Source organism: Eschrichtius robustus, chromosome 16 (genome assembly GCF_028021215.1).
Source record: "Eschrichtius robustus isolate mEscRob2 chromosome 16, mEscRob2.pri, whole genome shotgun sequence".
Classification (NCBI taxonomy): Eukaryota; Metazoa; Chordata; class Mammalia; order Artiodactyla; family Eschrichtiidae; genus Eschrichtius; species Eschrichtius robustus.
In genome coordinates this window covers 12,814,332-12,832,843 of record NC_090839.1, presented here as the reverse complement: position 1 = coordinate 12,832,843, position 18,512 = coordinate 12,814,332, and the positions used below count along the sequence as shown (strand labels likewise).

The 18,512-nt window shown below is 48.8% G+C and overlaps 1 protein-coding gene across 2 annotated transcripts in view; it reads right to left on the bottom strand.

The window, feature by feature from the left end:
• Window positions 1-18,512, bottom strand: part of PREX1 (phosphatidylinositol-3,4,5-trisphosphate dependent Rac exchange factor 1) — a 194,512-nt gene that overhangs the window by 82,299 nt on the left and 93,701 nt on the right. Inside the window, exons 4-5 of one of the 2 annotated variants that reach the window (XM_068565465.1) lie at window positions 17,323-17,427; window positions 10,748-10,849 (exon numbers count right to left, since the gene is read on the bottom strand). In XM_068565465.1, coding sequence (XP_068421566.1) covers window positions 10,748-10,849; window positions 17,323-17,427 — 207 coding nt within the window. The remainder of the gene's footprint in view (window positions 1-10,747; window positions 10,850-17,322; window positions 17,428-18,512) is intronic. The other variant, XM_068565466.1, reaches the window with a different exon arrangement.

The following is an 18,512-nucleotide window of genomic DNA, read 5'->3' as shown; positions in this document are numbered from 1 at the left end:
AATAATAACATTAAGAGCTGTAGTCATAGTAGTAATCATAATAGCTAGCATTTGCACTTACTAAGTGTACCAAGCACTGTTCCAAACTTCAGTTTCTTAAGTCATTTCATCCTCAAACCATCCCAAAGAGGTAGGTACTGTTTTTATCTTCACTCTACAGGTGAGGAGACTGAGGCACAAAGAAGCAAGGCCTCTTGCCCAAGGCCACAGAGCCAGAAAGCAGGACCTGGTAGACGCCTCACCACACCCACAGGCCCCTCCAGAAACAGTACCAGTAGGGCGTGAACACGCCCAAAAGTAGGCTCTTAGAACAAACACGAAATATCTGAGCAGGGGCAGGCCCTGGGTATTCCTTAAAAACACTGAGGGCAGAGAAGGGAGGGGGTGTGCAGGGGTCACCCAGTAAATCAGCAGCGGAAGCCCCTCTAGAGCCAGGCTGGGTAACCTTTCCCCAACATCCGTCCTGCCAGCCCCGTGTGGTTTCGCAAGCAGGGCTCGAGGTGAGGGCTTCCTGGAAGAGAGGATGTCAGAGCAGAGGAACCCACCGCTTCCGCTCCCCTCCCATCACATTTACCAAAAGGGTGCCCGCTGGTGTCCGCTCTGTGCGGCCCCATCGTGTCCCCGGAGGCGTGGGCACTGGGCCTCAAACTCCAGGCCAAACCGGGCATCAAGGAAACGTGGCTGCAGCCAACTCCCGCTTTCTTGCTCAGCTTTGCTTGAGATTCAGAAAAGGACCAGGAGAAAAACACAGGGCCCAGAGGCAGAGGAAGAGAGGGGTGCAGAGGACGAGACAGGGACGCGATGGGACCCAGGTTTTCCCCTGTCCTCTCTCCCGTCCTCGAGTCCAAGAGGGGCCACTCCTGGCCAGCTCCCAGGGCGTGTTCAAGAGCCTTCCATCTCCCAGCCGTAGCTACCGGCTCAAGGAGAGCATAGTGGGGAACTCCCTGGCAGTCCAGTGGTTAGGACTCCATGCTTTCACTGCTACGGGTGTGGGTTTGATCCCTGTGGGACCCGAGCTGACCCAACGAGCCCTGGGACATTCGGGAAAGACACGCTCCCTTCTCCCCTGGTAGCCGTGCTGATCAGACACAGGCCTGAGGTTGCTGGAGGCCCATGTTGCCACCATGAGAAGGAAGCCTCCCAGGAATAAAGCTGACACAGAGGAAATCTGAGCCAGGAGATGGGAAGAGACTGATTCTCAATGGCATCATTTGAGCTCCTGGATGCAGCCATAAGAAGATGGATCCATAAAACCACAGAGTGAAAACACAGCTGGATTTGTCACTGGAAGAAGTGACCATACCCATTACTTGCTGTGACTTGGGCTTCCTGGAGGCTCAAAAGGGGACCTGGGGTTAGAAAGTCATGCTGTCTTCTCTACAAAGAGAAAAAGGCAGCCTTGAGGATGGGAATGTCACCAGTGGGGGCTGGATCCCATGGAGCACACCCACCTTCTGGGGACACCTCACCCAGCTCCAGGAGGGGCTGATCCTGCACCAGCTGTGGCTCTGTCCACAGACCTCTCTGCCCAAGGCACCACCATCAAAGCTCAGGAAGCCAAGCTCTGATCTCGTTATCAAAACTTCCTGGTATTTCAGTTCTGGGTCCCTGCATGCCCTGTCTAGGGTGACAGCAAGATGCAAATGAAGAGGCACTAGCAAGACCCACCACCACTTGAAAGAAGAAGAAAAAGAAAAAAGAAAAGAAAAGAAAAAAAAAACGAGAAACGAAAAACATCTGTAAGTCCATGAAAACCCAGAACTGAAAAGCTGCTCAGCACGGTAAAGAAAACCTCCGTGCATGCCAACTATATGAAATATATTTCATGCCAATGTATTTCCGATTTTAACAATTCCAGCCCCTGCTGCAGGTTGAAAACTGTAGCCCCTTGGATTAGGAATTAATGGGGGAAAGGAAATAATGCTCATGGGTCTTAAAAACTCCTTCCTTCCACTTGGAGAGATGGGGGCAGACAGCAGGAAGAGGGCTCAGTTCTGGGAGTTCACATTCTGGCTTTGACGAGGACATGCTATGTGACCTTGGGCAAGTCTCATCCCCTTTCCGAGCCTTGGTCTCCTGGCTGCGCAATGCATGACTGGATCAGAGCCTGGGTCACAATCCGGACGCTGCAGGCCAAATGCTATTGCCAGGCTCTCTCAGCAAAGCAGAAGTTCTAGCCACCTTTGGTCTGTGTTTCCACCAGACAACAGCAATTGGCTGACCTGACTGGTGGCCACCCCCATAGACGGAACATGTGTGCTATACAGTCTGTTACAATCCCCATCCCAACCCACTGGGTTACATCCAATCTACTCACTCACTTCTTTCACCTGCCCTGTAGGCACCCATGTTTGACAACCTGGGTTGGTGTCTACTGACATTCAGTGGTGCGGCTCCAACATGCAGTGACTCTATATCCAACTTCCAAAGGAGGTCCTAGCACACCTTACTGCAAAAGTCTACATCCTGCACTCCCAATTCCAGGTTCTACAGAGGAGAGGGTAAAATTGGGAGAGATAATGATGGTGGTAGTGGTAGTTTTAAATTCCAATTTAGTAGAAGAAAAAAAAGAAAGAAAGGAAGGAAGGGGGGAAGGGAAGGAGAAAGGAAGGAAGAAAACAAGAGTAACTAAACCAAAAAAACTAAAACTATCCAAAATAAAGCAAGAAAGGGGGAAAAAAAGAAGCATTAAAAAAAAGAGGACAAATAAAAAAATTTTATAAAGGTGGTAGAAACAAGATCAAATATATCAATAAATAAATATAAGTAGACTAAATAAACTCTCCTGTTCAAAGATAGAGACTGACAGGACAGATTTTAAAACTTTAACTTCATACTGCTTACAAAAGAAGTATCTAAAATCTAAGGGTACGATACAGATGGCCAACAAACACATGAAAAGATGCTCAACGTCACTAATTATTAGAGAAATGCAAATAAAATTATAATGAGGTATCACCTCACACCGGTCAGAATGGCCATCATCAAAAAATCTACAAACAATAAATGCTGGAGACGGTGTGGAGAAAAGGGAACCCTCTTACGCTGTTGGTGGGAAGGTATCAATAAACTGATAGAGCCACTAAGGAGAACAGTATGGAGGTTCGTTAAAAAACTAAAGACGGAACTACCAGAACTACTGTATGACCCAGCAATCCCACTCCTCGGCATGTACCTGGAGAAAAACATAATTCAAAAAGATACATGCACCCCAATGTTCACTGCAGCGCTATTTACAATAGCCAGGACATGGAAGCAACCTAAGTGTGCATCAACAGAAGAATGAATAAAGAAGATGTGGTACATATATACAATGGAATATTATTCAGCCATAACAAGGAACGAAATTGTGCAATTTGCAGAGACGTGGATGGACCTAGAGACTGTCGTACAGAGTGAAGTAAGTCAGAAAGAGAAAAACAAATATCGTACAATATCGCGTATATGCGGAATCTAGAAAAATGACAGAGATGAACTTATCTGCAAAGCAGAAATAGAGACACAGACGTAGAGAACAGATGTACGGGTATGGGGAGGGGGGTGGCAGGGGGAAAGGAGGGGTGGGATGAATTGGGAGATTGGGATTGACATATATACACTACTATGTATAAAATAAATAACTAATGAGAACCTACTGTATAGCACAGGGAACTCTACTCAGTGCTCTGTGGCGACCTAAATGGGAAGGAAATCCAAAAAAGAGGGGATATATGTATGCATATAGCTGATTCACTTTGCTGCACAGCAGAAACTAACACAACATTGTAAAGCAACTATACTCCAATAAAAATTAATTTTAAAAAAATCTAAGGGTATAGAGTTGTTAATAGTAAGAGGATGAAATAAGATATATCATGAAAAGACTAATCAAAAGAAACCTATGGTAGCTTATTAATACTGAACAAAACAGACTTTGAGACAATAAAAATAGCTCATACTTACTAGGCACTTATAAGCCCTTTATAGGTATTATTTCATTTAATCTTCACAATAACCAATGATAAGGCACTATTTGACAGAGGAGCAGACTGAGGCACAGAGAGTTTGTCATTTCTCAAAGAGGTAATACTAGTAAGAGGAGGAGTTGGGATCAATAAAAATAAAAATCATTACATTATTAGAGTAGCTAACATTTACCAAGCATGACTGACTATACCTAGTAAAATGCAAAGTGCTCTCATGGGTTTTCTCAGGCATTGTCTCATTGATCTTTGCAGCAAGCCTGGGAGGGAGCGACTTTACAGATAGGGTAATGGGGGCACAGAGAGGTTCAGCAACTTGCCCTCAGTCACACAGCTAAGAAGAGGTGGAGCTGGATTTTCAAACTTAGACTCTTAACCATCACGCAGAGCATGGCAGAAAGCAGAATGCAGGCAGGACTCCGAGGAAGAGTGGTCTGGGAGGGCCCCTAGTACGATCAGGAATTGGAGCTTGGCTTTGAAAGGGAGAGGAGCGAGCAGGTCCCCCACCCTGAGGGAGTCGAGCAGCCCGAGGCTATTGCTGCTCACCACACGGAAAGAGCCTGAATTGGGGCTGGTGCAGTCAGAGGTGCTGAAGCATCTGTGGGCAAGGTGTCAGCGCTCAGCCCAAGAGGCAAGATGCAGGGCGGGCACTGTGGTTGGGGGGAAGACGAGAGCGGGGGCAAAGGGGGCCACAGAAAAGAGACCTGTGACTTCCTGTGCCTTCTCGGCAAGACGGTAACAATGCCAGATCGCCAGCAGATTAGGAACTCACTTCGTAACATCAGGGTCAGAGAAGAATTCCAAAGAGATGACCCAAGGTAGCCAGAATGAAGAGAAAGAACTCTGGCAAATCAACACAAAAGACAACTATCCAACAGAAAATGAGCAAATGATGTGAAGAGGCAGTTCTCATAAAATGCCTCTGTCTCCACTGCCACCACCCTGGTCCAGTCACCTCCTGCCTGGACCACTCGTATCAACGCCTCCCTGGTCTCCCCGCCCCTCGCCTCCACCCTCATCACCCCACAGTCCCTTCTCCACAAACAGCCTGAGGGATCCCGTGAGAACTAAGATCCTGTCCCTCCTCTGCTCAAAACCTTCCCACGGTGCCCACCTCACTCAGAGCAGACAAAGACCCCACAAGGCCCCACATAATCTGGGCCCATCACCTCTCTAACCTCACTCCCCGACTCTCTCCCTCAGGTCCTCCCCTCTGGTCACATGGGCCTCCTCACTGTTCCTCAGATGCACTCCTGCCTCAGGGCTTTTGCACTGGCTCTTCCCTCTGTCTGGAAGACTCTTCCCCCAGGTACCTATATGGCCCCCTTCCTCACCTCCTTGAGGTCTTGGCACAAATGTCACTTTCTCCATCCATCACTCCTGGACCTTACTAACCCTGATATTTTTTTTTCCATAGTATTCATGCCATCTAAACAAGTATACACATTTCCTATTCATTCATTTGTTGTCTGTTTCTACCCCCCCAGTAGAATGTCAGACCACAGAAGAAGGGGTTTGGGCAGTTTTTGTTCACTTTGTATCTCCAGCACCTACTATAATGCCTGACATATAATAGCTGCTCAATAAATGGTTGGTAAATGCATGAATGGCTCCAAAAACCCTAGACACTGCAGCACCCACTGTGGCTCTCCTCCTGGAGATAATCAGGAAGACGGAAAGAGATTTGTTAAGAAAGTACTGGTCTCACGGTGTGATTCACTGTGCTTGGTGTTATGTTCTCCCCTCTCCCACCACCCACCCCACGTAAAGTTTCCTCCTGTGCCGCCTAAAATCCTTTGGTGAGCTGTGAGCGGTACACATCCCACACTCTGGGAAACACACCACTCCCCAGTCATCCTCCTGCACCAAGAACTGATGCCGACACCTCCTTAGTGATGGACCACGGGCCATCCCCAGGGGCACCACACTCCTGACGGCCAAGGAGACAGAAGTGACAACCAAATGGCAAGGTCCTCACACTGTGTGTAGGTGACAGCTGCATCACCCATAGACAGACGTGGGAGGTGCAGAAGACACCGGAGCCTATGCAGGGTCCCGAGGCTATACCCTGAGCAGAGATCCTGCAAAAGCATCCCTGACACGACCCCTCTGCAGCTGCTGTCCCAGAAGATGGTTCCCAGGACGTGCCCAGTTTGGGCCCAGAATGTTTGATCTGGCCATTTACGGAGATGAGGACGAGGCGGTAGGTGGGAGGGGAGACAGGTCTGGGGGAAGGGGAGAGCCGAGCATTTGGTTTGGGATATGCTAGGTAGAAGGTGCCTGTGAGACTTTCAAGCGGAGAAGTCAAGTGGGCAGGAGAACAAGACCAGGTTTAGGCGAGAGGTCCAGGCTGGAAGTCATCGGACAGAGACGGGGTCTAAAGCCATGGGAATGTCCACCTAGAAACTTCTACGTGGATGTTCACAGCAGCATTATTCATAATCTCCAGAAAGTGGAAACAACCCAAGCGCCCATCAACTGACGAATGGATAAACAAAACATGGTATACCCACACAATGGAATATTATTCCGCCACAGAAAGGAATAAAGTGGTGATGTATACTACAACATGGATGAACCTTGAAAACACTGCGCTAAGTGAAAGAAGCCAGACACAAAAAGCTACATATTATATGATTCCACTCATATGAAATGCCCAGAGTAGGCAAATTCACAGAGACAGAAAGTAGATGAGTGCTTGCCGGGGGCTGCAGGGAGGAGGGAAAAGGGAAGTGACCGTTCGTGGATCCAGAGTTTCTCTTGGGGGTGATGCAAATGTTCTAAAATTACTGTGGTGATGGTTGCACAACTTTGGAATATACTTTAAAAGGGGGGTGGGGCATGGAATGGATGAGGCCACCGCAGGTGCAAATCTGGATAGAAAAAAGGCCCATGGACTGAGCCCACCCACACTTGGAGGCCTGGAAGGTGAGGAATCAGCAAAGGAGACTGAAAGGAAGGGGTCAGAGAGGCAGGAGACAAAGGGAACAGGGGACTGGAGGGGAAGCTGCCCCTTTAGACACATGTGCCCCTCCTGTTTGCCCTCTGCCGGCCTCAACCTGCTTCCATTACATACCAGGCCCTTGTGGGTCCAGTCCAAGACTGAAGCTCCAAGAGACAGGCACCGGGTCTGTCTTGCTCACGCCTGTGGCCCTGAGCCGTGCCAGCAGCTGGTGCGCACGCCAGTGAGATCTGCACGTCACCAGGCAATAACTAAAAGGGTCCGTGACAGTGGGTCTCCCCTCGGGCACTTGCCATTTGAGCACCAGGGGCATCACCCGAAACCTGAATCATTTTCTGGGAAACGGTGATGGAAAACTCAGCAAAGCCTGAAAATGCCAACTGGCTATCCCAGACCTGGGCTGAAGGCTGAAATAGAATGTTCCGGCTATTCTTAGGCAATGTTTCAAGTTCAGCTTTTTGGGGCTATTCCCAAAGAGACTTTCATTTTCGCCTCGTCCCCCTTCCCACCCAGGCTCCTTGACCCTTTTCGCCTACTCAATTCAAAGTTCAGCTCAAACAAGGGGGCTCAGAAGGCCACAGGGACATCTGTGAGGGCGTCAGAATCGGAGGGGGTGTGGGCAGGACTGAGGGTTCGGGCTCAGCTGCCCCAAGCTCATAGGATCATCTTTGAAAATCCACTGGAAAATGTGACAGAAAAAAGGAACTCAGGAGGGGTACGTAGAGTTCCCCTCAATCCCAGCTGTTTTCTGATGCAAACATTCCAGCTGTGGGTGCCAAAGGCCAGGACACTCTGAGCAATTCTGTCAGGCGGGGAGCATGGCATGTCCCCACAGGAATCTCAGGCCCTGCTGGCAGGTGCCCCAGTGCTCTCTGAGCCCCGGATAAACACAGCTGGAGATGGAGGAAACGGGACGTGTAAACAGCCATTTGGTCTGGAGGAAAACTCACAGCTCCGCTTCCTCATTGTTTCCTGTGGGCAGTTACTCCTCCATCAATTGCCAGCGGGCTCTGTCTCTCTCTCTCTCTGCTCTCCTGGGAATCCAGAGCCCAGGAATCTCACCGGGCCAGACTGTGGCCCCTGGGGCTGAGCAGGCCTCAGAAACACCTGGACTTCACATCGAGAGCTTAGAGTCCGCCAGGACATACAGGTCCAGCCCCACTGCGGGGGCGGTTCCCCAAAATAACATTATATGTATATGCATATTCCCCAAATTATATGTATAATGTTATACATATAATTTATATATATGTACATAATTTATACATTTATACATATTATACATATAATGTTATATATGTATAACATACATAATGTTCTACATATATAACATTATATGTATAATGTATATTCCCCAAAATACATTACGGAAACTGCCAGTCCAAGTGGCCACTGGGATACCAGACTTTCCCAAGATCCAGAAACCAAAGTGTTAATACCTAGGGAACCTTGGATGGGGTCTGGGGCTATAGCTGGCGATTCTTCCAATGGGTCAGATATTCAAGGTTTTGAAACCCAGGAAAGAAGGAGCAAACTAGCCACCAAGCCACAAAACACAAGGCCACCAACCTTCCCAGACCCCCACCTAGCGAACTGAGAAGGTCAGCATCCCTGACACCCCAGCACTTCGGCGGCTTAACTCTCCAAAGTGCTTCCCAACAGGCAGTGTAGCCTGATGGTTAGGGCGCAGAACCCTAGAATCAGACTGCCCAGGTTCCAATCATGGCTCATCCTGCTTACCTAACGTGCGACCTTGAACGGGCCACTTCCCTCGTCTGTGCCTCTGTGCCTCATCTCTAAAACGGGGCTGATACAGTGCCTACTTCACTGAGTTGCTGTAAGAATTAAGTAAATAAAGGTTTAATCATCATATCAACCCTATCAGTATTATTAATACAAACACGGTATTACAGACAGGGCAACTGAGGCCCAGGGAAGTGACTTTCCCAAGGTTAAGCAGCCAGTAAATGGCAGAGCTAGAATTCAAACCCAGACCGCCTGTGACCGCAAAGCCTGGCTCTAATCCAGGGGTCAGCAAATTTTTTCTGTAAATGGCCAGACTGTACATATTTTAGGCTTTGCTGGCCACATCTGGTCTCCGTCACATATTCTTCTTTGCTTGTTTTGGGGGCTTTTTTAACAACCCTTAAAAAAATGTAAACACCATTCTTAGCTCATGGATTGTACAAAAACAGCCCATGGGCTGGATCTGGCTCACAGGCCACAGGTTTGCCAACCCCTGCCCTAAACCACTGCAGAATACTACCTCTTAAATGCCGGCAACTGATTCGAGTTTGGAAAACACGCCAAACAAATCAAGTGAAGCACGTCTGCAGGTCCACTGCAGTCCACAGGTCACCAATTTACAAGTTCCACCTGGAGCCTCTTCAGCACCAAGAGGAAGAGCTGAGCTACTTATGGCATTTCCAACACCTGTCTGGGGATCAAAGCAGCTGCAAGAACAACTGCAGATGGTTCTTTCAGCTCCCTGGGAGGCGTAAACAGCAGCAGGCCAGAGGCGGCGCAGGGAGAGCTGGGTCCCACCACCCACGGATACGCACGTTAAAGGCCTGTGTTCACAGGCAGAGCTGATGGCCCCCACGAGGGTCTTGTCAAACACTGTCTCCAGCAGAAAGGCAAGTTCAAGAATCCCTAGTACTTTTCCCCTTCCCTCTCCCTCTCAGCTCATGGAGCAAAGATGCATGTGGCCCCAGTGCGCAGGTGCATGAATGAGGCACCACCAGCCAAATTAATCCACCAGCAGGGACCCCAGGAAACAGCTGTCAGACAGAAGGCCTTCAGGATGGAGCCAGGGCAGGCTCAGGCCAACGGCCACCGTCTCCAAGGGCGGAAAAGCCTGCGCTGAAAGCAGTGGATGGCGGCAGAGCCATCCACCCAGCTGGAGATCTGCCTGGAAGCTGACCCTGAAGTTGAGGATCGAGACTTCTTGGGCCCTCCCACAAGCAGCACATCTTCCCCTGGTCTGCCTGACCAAGACTAAGTCAAATGTGGCTGGGCGGGGAGGGAGACAGCAGGTGTGTCGATGGCTCTGGTTTGTCCCCCCCCAGCATCTGCACCCACATCCCTCTTCCACCAAGAGCCCAGATCTGGGTGAGGGGGTCCCTCTCTCTCCATTACTGGACTTTTGGCCTGTGGGATCCAGTGACTGGTGGGAGCGCATGACACAAGTCTGTGCCAATCAAAGCTTGCTTGCTCAGGGTTGATTGGTTCAGGGGTGGAGCACCCGACTGTGGTCTCAGCCCATCAGAACACGACACTGCCCTGCTCACTGTCACTGGACTGTATCTCAGCCAATCAAAGCACAACACTACCCAGCTCATAGTGATTGGGTCAGGGGTAGAGGCAAGTCCAAGCATATGAGAGGAGGGCAAACAGCACAAGCAAAGGCTTCCTGTAATTGGTTCAAATTAAAGCACATGACTCAGGCCCAAAGCATTCCTAATATTGCATTCTCCTCACAGATGACCAAAGCCTGAGTGACTCTCAGGACTTCTGTCAGAGCTACTGGAAGAGAGGCTCACTCTTTCCCATTGTCTTTGAACTTGAGAGGGTGCAAAGCCACAGTAACTACAGCCATTTGCTACCATGCTGTAAATGAGAGCTGAAAAAGGTGGGAAGCAGAATTGAACCAGGGAGAAAGAGGCAGGGTCCTGGCCTGGATGCAGCCTGGCCCAAAACCGATGCCGCCCCTAAACTTCTCAGCTACCTGAACTAACAAGTTTTATTTTTTTTGATTAAGCCAGGCAAAGCTGAATTTTCTGTCGCTTCAAAATCGGGGAAAGGAACAGCGGGAACGTCTCACCTTGAGGAGGAGGGGGTACTTGCAGATCCTCTGAATAGGAGATAACAGGTAGCCCTCCAGAGGGATGTCCGTGGTCTTCCGGCCTCCCAGGAGCATGCAGCTCTGAAAAGGGACAGGAGACCTTCATTAGAACTCACCAAGGACAGCAAAGGAATTTGGCCACCCTCAAATAATCATGGGAAGCACTCTCAAAATGCAGCTAAAGACAATCACTTTGGAAGCAACTTAACAATACCTAGGGGAGGAAGAAATGTGTATATTCTACAACCCAGCACAAAGCCTAGATCAGAGGCTGGCAAACTATTGCCCGTGGGCCAAATCCTGCCTACTCCCTGTTTTGGCAATTAAATTTTTACTGGAACACAGCCATACCCATTTGTTTACACAATGTCCATGGCTGCATCTGAGAGCTGAGTAGTTGTAACAAAGACCTTATAGTTGCAAAACCTAAAATATTTACTATCTGGCCTTTTACAGAAAAGTCTGCCAACCTTCATTCTACAGAAACTCACACACATGCACAGGACACAGGAACATGGACACTCAAAACTGCCTGGTTTGAAACAGCAAAAAGTGGACAGCAACCTAAATATCCATCAGTTGGAGAATGAAAAATGTTTGCAGCAGATTTCCACAATGGTACACTACGCAGTGGTGAAAATGGGAGAACTAAAGCTATGTATAGCAATGTGGGTGAACCTCAAAAACATGCTCTTGAGCAAAAAAGGAAAACAAAAGGATATGTATGGTGTGAACCCATCTACATAAACCTTTTAATGACACACAAAACAAAACCAGGCATTGTTTACAGAGAACCTATCGGTAGTAAAGTAGAAAGTCATGCATGGGAAAGAAGTGTACCAAGTTACATGTCTATGGTCTCCCACCACGCCCCTCACAGTCCTGGGTCCCTAGGGCTCACTGTGTGCCCAATGTATGAATGAATGAATGAACAGACTAATGAATGAATGGACTAATGAATGAATGAACTAATGAATGAATGAACAAACTGCCAGCACATCCAGCAATGAAGGGGTCTCAGCCTTCCGCCTCAACACCATGCTAGCAGAATGGAAATGGAACGGGACTCTTGGGAAAAGGGATTCCCATCCAATCATTTATTCATTCATTCATTCTCCAAATACACATTGTATGCTTACTATGTGCTGGGCACAGTTCCAAGCACTGGGGAACTGCCCAACAAAGCAGACAACTTCCCTGCTTATAGTCAAGGTAAAATAAGACCAGAGAACATTTACCGTGTGCTTACCATGCCTAAGGCTCTGTGCCTTGTGTTTCACCCATAGGTAAAGTTCATCCTCACAGCCCTAGAATAAGCAAGATCCTTATTTCAGATGGGCACACTGGCACTCAGAGCCAGAAGCATTGGCCCAAGTCTCAGAGCTCAGTCCTCTGCCTCTCGGGGATCTTTGGGGACCCTCTCCTTAGAGAAATAGTCCCAGGGACCCTGGGTCCCTGCTCTAGCAGGAGCTGCATGGCTCCCAGCCCCACATCCAGCCCTGGCACAGATCGGGGATCAGGGCTGCAGCAGCTGGGATGTGCCAGGTCCCACACTGCTCACACTCAGGCCTTTGTCCTCCAAGCCAGCGCTCCCCACAAGCTGCCCTGATGATGTCAGCTCCAGGCAGAGAGAGGGAGCCTGGGAGTGGGGTGTGCTTTCCAGACACCCCCAGGGCTTGGCTGGAGAAAGGCCTGCCTCTTTGTCCAGGATCAAGAAGTTTTCACAGGACTGTCACAGCCACCAATTCCTCTTCACCCCAAACACCCTAGATTTTCATTTAAAAAGAAAAAAAAAAAAAAAAAAGCAAGCACATACAGAGCTATTCACTATTCTAATAAGATTATGCCCCAGGCACTATGGGAAGAACTTTTGAGAATCCTCTCTTTAAACCATCCTAATTTCACAGAATTGATTCAGGTGAGGTGTCATCCTCATCCTCTTCCCGACCTCCTAATGGCAGCCATGCCCCTGGGTCGTCCTTTCCATCCACACTCATTCCCCGCTGACCTCATCCAGACCCATCACTTTCACCACTTTAACCATCCTTTACGCAGAAACACTCAGCTTTCTATCTCCAGCCTGGCCCCTCCCTTCCCAAAACCCGAGACTCACATCTCTGATTCTAGGCCCAAATCCCCACCTGGACATCTAACAGGCATCCTCAAACCTCACACATCCAAAAGGGAATTTTTTTTTTGGCCACACCCCGCAGCTTGCAAAATCTTAGTTCCCCAACCAGGGATCGAACCCGGCCTCAGCAGTGAAAGCGCTGAGTCCTAACCACTGGACTGCCAAGGAATTCCCCAAAAGGGAATTTTTTAATTTATCTCTCCTACATGCTCCTACCCAACCTTCACCATTTCAGGAAACTGTACCTCCATTCTTACAGTTGTTTGGGCCCTAAGCCCTGGAGACATCTTTGATTCTTCCCATTCGTTAATACCCCAAAGCCAACCACATGGCACGTCGTGTCAGCTGGACAATCAGACTCTATGTAAATCCAACCACCTCTCAAAGCGCTACCGCCCCACCCTCACCACCGTCATCTCCTGCCTGGACCACTGCAGCAGCCCCAGAGTGGGTTGAATAGTGTCCCCCCAAATGCCATGTCCACCCGGAAACTCAGAATGTGACCTTATTTGGAAATAAGGTCTTTACAGATATAATTAGTCCAATTAAGATGAGGTCATTCTCATTCCGGATTAGGGTGGGCCTGAAATCAACAGGCTCCTTATAAGAAGAGGACAGGACACAGAGAAGGCAGCTGTGTGAAGAGGGAGGCGGAGACTGGAGTTCTGGTTCCACAAGGCAAGAAACACGCGAGGCCACCCGAAGCTGGAAGAGGAAAGGCAGGACCCTTCCCCAGAGCCTTTGGAGGAAGCAGAGCCCTGCTGACACCTTGATCTCAGACTTCGGGCCTCAGAACTGTGAGAGAATAAATTTTGTTTTAAGCCACACAGTTTGTGGTCATTGTCACAGCAACCCTGGGAAACTCACACAAGCCTCCATCCTGGTCTCCTTGCTCCTACCCTCACACGGCCGAGGGGAGCCACTCAAAATGCAAATTAGTTCACATCATTCCTCTGCTCAAAACCATCCCACGGTTTGCCATCCCACTCAGACTAAAATTGACTATTCTATTGAAAGTACTGTCACATGCTCCAACCTGGACGAACCTCACAGACATTATGTTGAGCGAAAGAAGGCAGACACAAAAGCCTCCTGTGTGATTCCATTCGTGAAACATTCTAGAACAAGCAAACCTAACCTTTAGTGAGAGAAATCGGCATAGAGGTTACCTCTGGCTGCACAGAGGGGCATGCCTGGGAAAGGGCACAGGGAACCTTCCGGAGTGAACCTTCTGGAGTGGAGTGTTCTAAATCTTGATCTCAGGGGGTGGTTCCATGGGTGCACACATATGCAAATATTCATTATGCTGTGAGTACATTCATCACACGTGCTACGCAGCAATAACAAAGCTTTCTAAAACTCTCAGATTCGTCCCATTGTCTAAATGCTCCTTCATTATCTGGCCTCTTTCAATCTTTCTGACCCCATGTCCTTCTACTTTTCCTCTCATACTCTCCAATCCAGCCACCCTGGCCTTCTTGCTATTCCTCAAACACACTAGGACCTCAGGACCTTTGCACTTGCAGGTCCTCTACCTAGAGTGCTTTCCCTCCAGATACTCCCTGCCTCTCTCACTTAACTTTACCCAGGTCTCTGCTTGAATGTCACCTAAGACACTGTGTTCCCAAAGAGCCATCTAAAATAGCAGCCACCACCCAAACTTGCTCAAAACTCCCACCATCCTTAACTCACTTTATTTCCTGCAGAGAACTAAATGCCATGTGACATATCATGGAAGTCCCCTCTACGAGAATGGCCACTCCATGAGAGCAGGGACTTTTCTTGCCTTGGTCACTGTTATATCGCCAGTACTTAGAATGATCCCTACCACTTGGTAGGCGCTCAAAACGAAGCTGGTGAATGAATAAATGAATCAGTTATCCCCATTTTATAGACAAGAAACTGAGGCACAGAAAGACGAAGTCCCCGCCCCATCTCTCTGCTAGTGTACAGTACATCATGAATGGAAAGCCAGATTGTGTCTGTTCCCAATGCCTTAACATCCCATAATAGACTTGAGACGGCTCTTCTGCAGGTGGCCAGAAGCTGGGAGATGCCAGCAAGGAGGGAGACAGATGGCGTGTGTGCTGGCGCCCCATACCTCCTCCCCTTGCCCAATCCGGCCCAGCCCAGCTGCTGCCAGGAAAAGGGCAGCCTGGCCTACCAGGAAGACTGCAGGAGAGAGAGGAAGGAAAAAAGAAGTGAAGCGCTTCCTTCCCGCACCCCTGCAAACACCTTCTGGGCATCTTCCTGCCTCCCAAGACACAGCTGAGTCCAGACGGTGGGACTCAGGGAGCCCAAGCCTGGGCAGCAGGACCACTGCAGAGCGGTGCTGCCTCAAAGTCCCGGATCAACCACAGAAACGTGGCCGCGTGTGTGACTTTACACTACCAGACTTATCTCTGCTCTGTGCCCAGACTCTTACGAATGTAAGTGAAAAACCAGAAATGTAAAGATGCAGATACCAACAACAAAATGCACCAGTCCTGAACACCTAAGATGCTTGAGACAAAAGTGGCAATCAGCTGGCCAGGCTCCCCTGCCTCAGATGCTTACTGGAAGTGGGCCAAGCAACACGAACTCACTGGTAAAGGAAACACACATTTTGAATCAAAATCCTGGAAGTATTTTCTTGGAGACTGTGCATTAGGGAGAAGTGCAGTTAAGAACTGTACTATATAGTTTAGCTCTCTGGGCACATGGTTAAGACTCCTTATGCCATGGCAGTTAACTGTTCTACTTTTGTGTGCTGAATTCTGTGTGTGCCGCTGGGAAATAAAACAGCATGGGGGCTCAGGGGGTGGGTGGTCTGTGACTGAATGAGCAGGGAACTGAGATGCGAAAGACGGAGACTTGAACCCATGAGAAGCTCAATCACTTTTCAAGTATGTACTCTCAGGAAGTCACTTAATATTTTGGAGTCGTCAAAACCACCTGTGGCAAAGGCTATGCGGTGTCCCTGAATGTATTCTTCTCCCAAAGCGACAGAATTTTCAGCTGGGCACAGGGCTGCCCAGAATAAAGCCTACATTTCCCAGCCTCCGTTGCAGCTAGGTGTGGCCACGTGACTAAGTTCTGGCCAACGGGATGTCAGCAGATGTGTGCAGCTTCCTACTGTGCCCTTAAAAGGGGAGGGGCAGGCCCTCCTTCCCACCCTTCCTGCATCCCACCACCTGGAGTGTGGAAGGGGTGAGAAGTCGTCTTAGACCATGCCAATGAGGGCACATACTAGGGCACTGGCCCCTGACACTGGGACCCCCATGCCACCCCCAGACTGCCTACTTCCACGTTCTTAACATGGGAGAGAAATAAATGTCTACCTTGCTTAGACCACTGTTACCTGGGATGTCTGTAAGGCAGACAAATGTATACACCAACTCATACACAACAGACAGCGGCCGGTAAAGCTCCAAGGAGATCACAAATGAGAACCCGTTTTATACACAAGTGAATCGTGCAACTGTAGGAAAGACCATCGTGGGTGTCTATGGTTTTGCCTGACCAACATCCATTCCCAACTTACTTCCACAAGTGCAAACCAACATCCTTTAGGGATCCACCCACAGCCTTAGGGCCTGTAGTATGAATGGAGTTGACCCCGCCCTCCAGCTCCAGAAGTGACCAATCCGAGCACCAGCCAATCCCTCTGTCTACAGCAACTGGTTCACGGATATGGTCTTGAGCCAAGCTGAGCCAATGAGCATCAGACCCAGAATTTTTGTTGTTACCATTAGAAAAGAGGAGCCCTCTTTATCCTGGAGTTGCTCGGCTATGAGAGGTATAAGCGTGGAGCCACTGGAGGCTACGTTGCCACCACATGGGGAGAGCCTGCCTGGGAATGGAGCCAAGTGAGAAAAGCAGAACCAAGAGACACACTCCTGATGATGTCACTGGAACACCCAGATTCTGCTGTACCTGAAGCTCTCTCAGGTCTTAAACTTTCCAAGAAAGTGAACCAGTAAATCTTTTTTTTTTTTCCTTAAGCCAATTTTAACCAGATTTTCTTTCACTTATAATTAAATAATACTAATAATATTGAATACAATTATTACTACTATTGTTATCAGTCTTATCAGGATCATTACTTTAGAACAGGAATTGGCAAATTTGGCCCTAGAGCCAATCCAGCCCTCTATGCCTATTTTTATAAATAAAGTTTTATTGGAATACAGCCATGCTCATTTCTTACATATTACTTATGGCTGTCTTCATGCTACAGCAGCAGAGTAGAGTCGTGATGACAGGGCTGTATGGCGCAAAAAGGCAAAAATTTTCACTATCTAGCCCTTTACAGAAAACATTTGCAATACCTGCTGTACACAGACTGCCCTAGCTGAGGAAGGGATCAGGTACCATGGGTCTGTGTGGATTCGCAAGGCTGAGGCAGAGAGGAAGGGAGAAGCAGGGGTGACAGTTAACTCACCAAAAGGAAGGCCCGCACGGTGGGGATCTTGTTCAGCTCCACAAGCAGACGCAGGGCCTTCTCGTGGTTACTGCAATATTCTTCATATACGCAGAACTTGTCCTTCTGCAAGACAAGGACAGAGCCTGTGGGAGACAGGTCACGGCAGGAAGGCAGACACTCTGAGATGTGCGGACGCCTGGGCCAGCAGGCCTGGGAGGAAAGGCCTACCCCACATCCTGACCCTGAGACATACCCACCAGGCGGGATTCCAGATGAAGTCGCTCCCACTTGCTACAGGCCTCTCAGCCTCCACTCTTGCCCCAGTTCTGCACCCAGTGACCTCTCAGGAAGCAGCAGGGCCCAGGGTCAGGTACACAGACTCAAGCCAGGCAGCCTGGGCTTGAACCCTGGCTGTGCATTTCCAGCTGTGAACTTGGGCAAGTTACCGGACCTCTCTATGCCTTGGTTTCCTCATCTGTTAAGGTGGAGTTAATTATAGTCCCTAACTCATGGGATTGTTACTGAAATTAAATGATTTAATAGGTGAGGTTTCAGCATACAAGAAGTGCTCAATAAATGTCTTTAGAATCAAAACACAAGTCAGGTTGTGTCACCCCACTGCTTAAAACCCTCCAATGGTGTTCTATTACACTAGGAATGAAATCCAACACTTTATTATACCTTTCAAGGGCCAGACAATGTGACCCTGAGTTTCTCTGATCTCATCTCACTGGCCTTCTATCTGCTCCTTGAATCTGCCAAGCCTGTTCCTACCTCAGGGCCTTTGCTCTTGCTGTTCTTTCTACCTGGAACACTTTTGCCCAAAGCCTGGCTACTCCCCAGCATTCGGGTCTCAACTCAAATGCCACCTCCTCAAATGACCCCTGGACTACCCTAGCTAAAGTGGCCACTCAGGTGTACTCTATCACCCCCCCCCCAACCCCCTTCTTCATTTTCTTTATAGCATTCTCACAATCTGGAATTATCCAGATTATTTGTTCATCATCTGTCTTTTCCCACTTGGCAGCCGGCTCCCTGAAGGCAGTGACCACATCCTCTTGTTCACTGAGGTGTCCCCAGGTCCTAGCATAATGCCTGGCACACAGTAGGCCCTCAATAAATACTTACTAAATGAATGAACTCTACACACCTACTAGATGCAATGCCCTGTATATATGAACCAGAAGAGTCTAAATAAGACTCAAGAA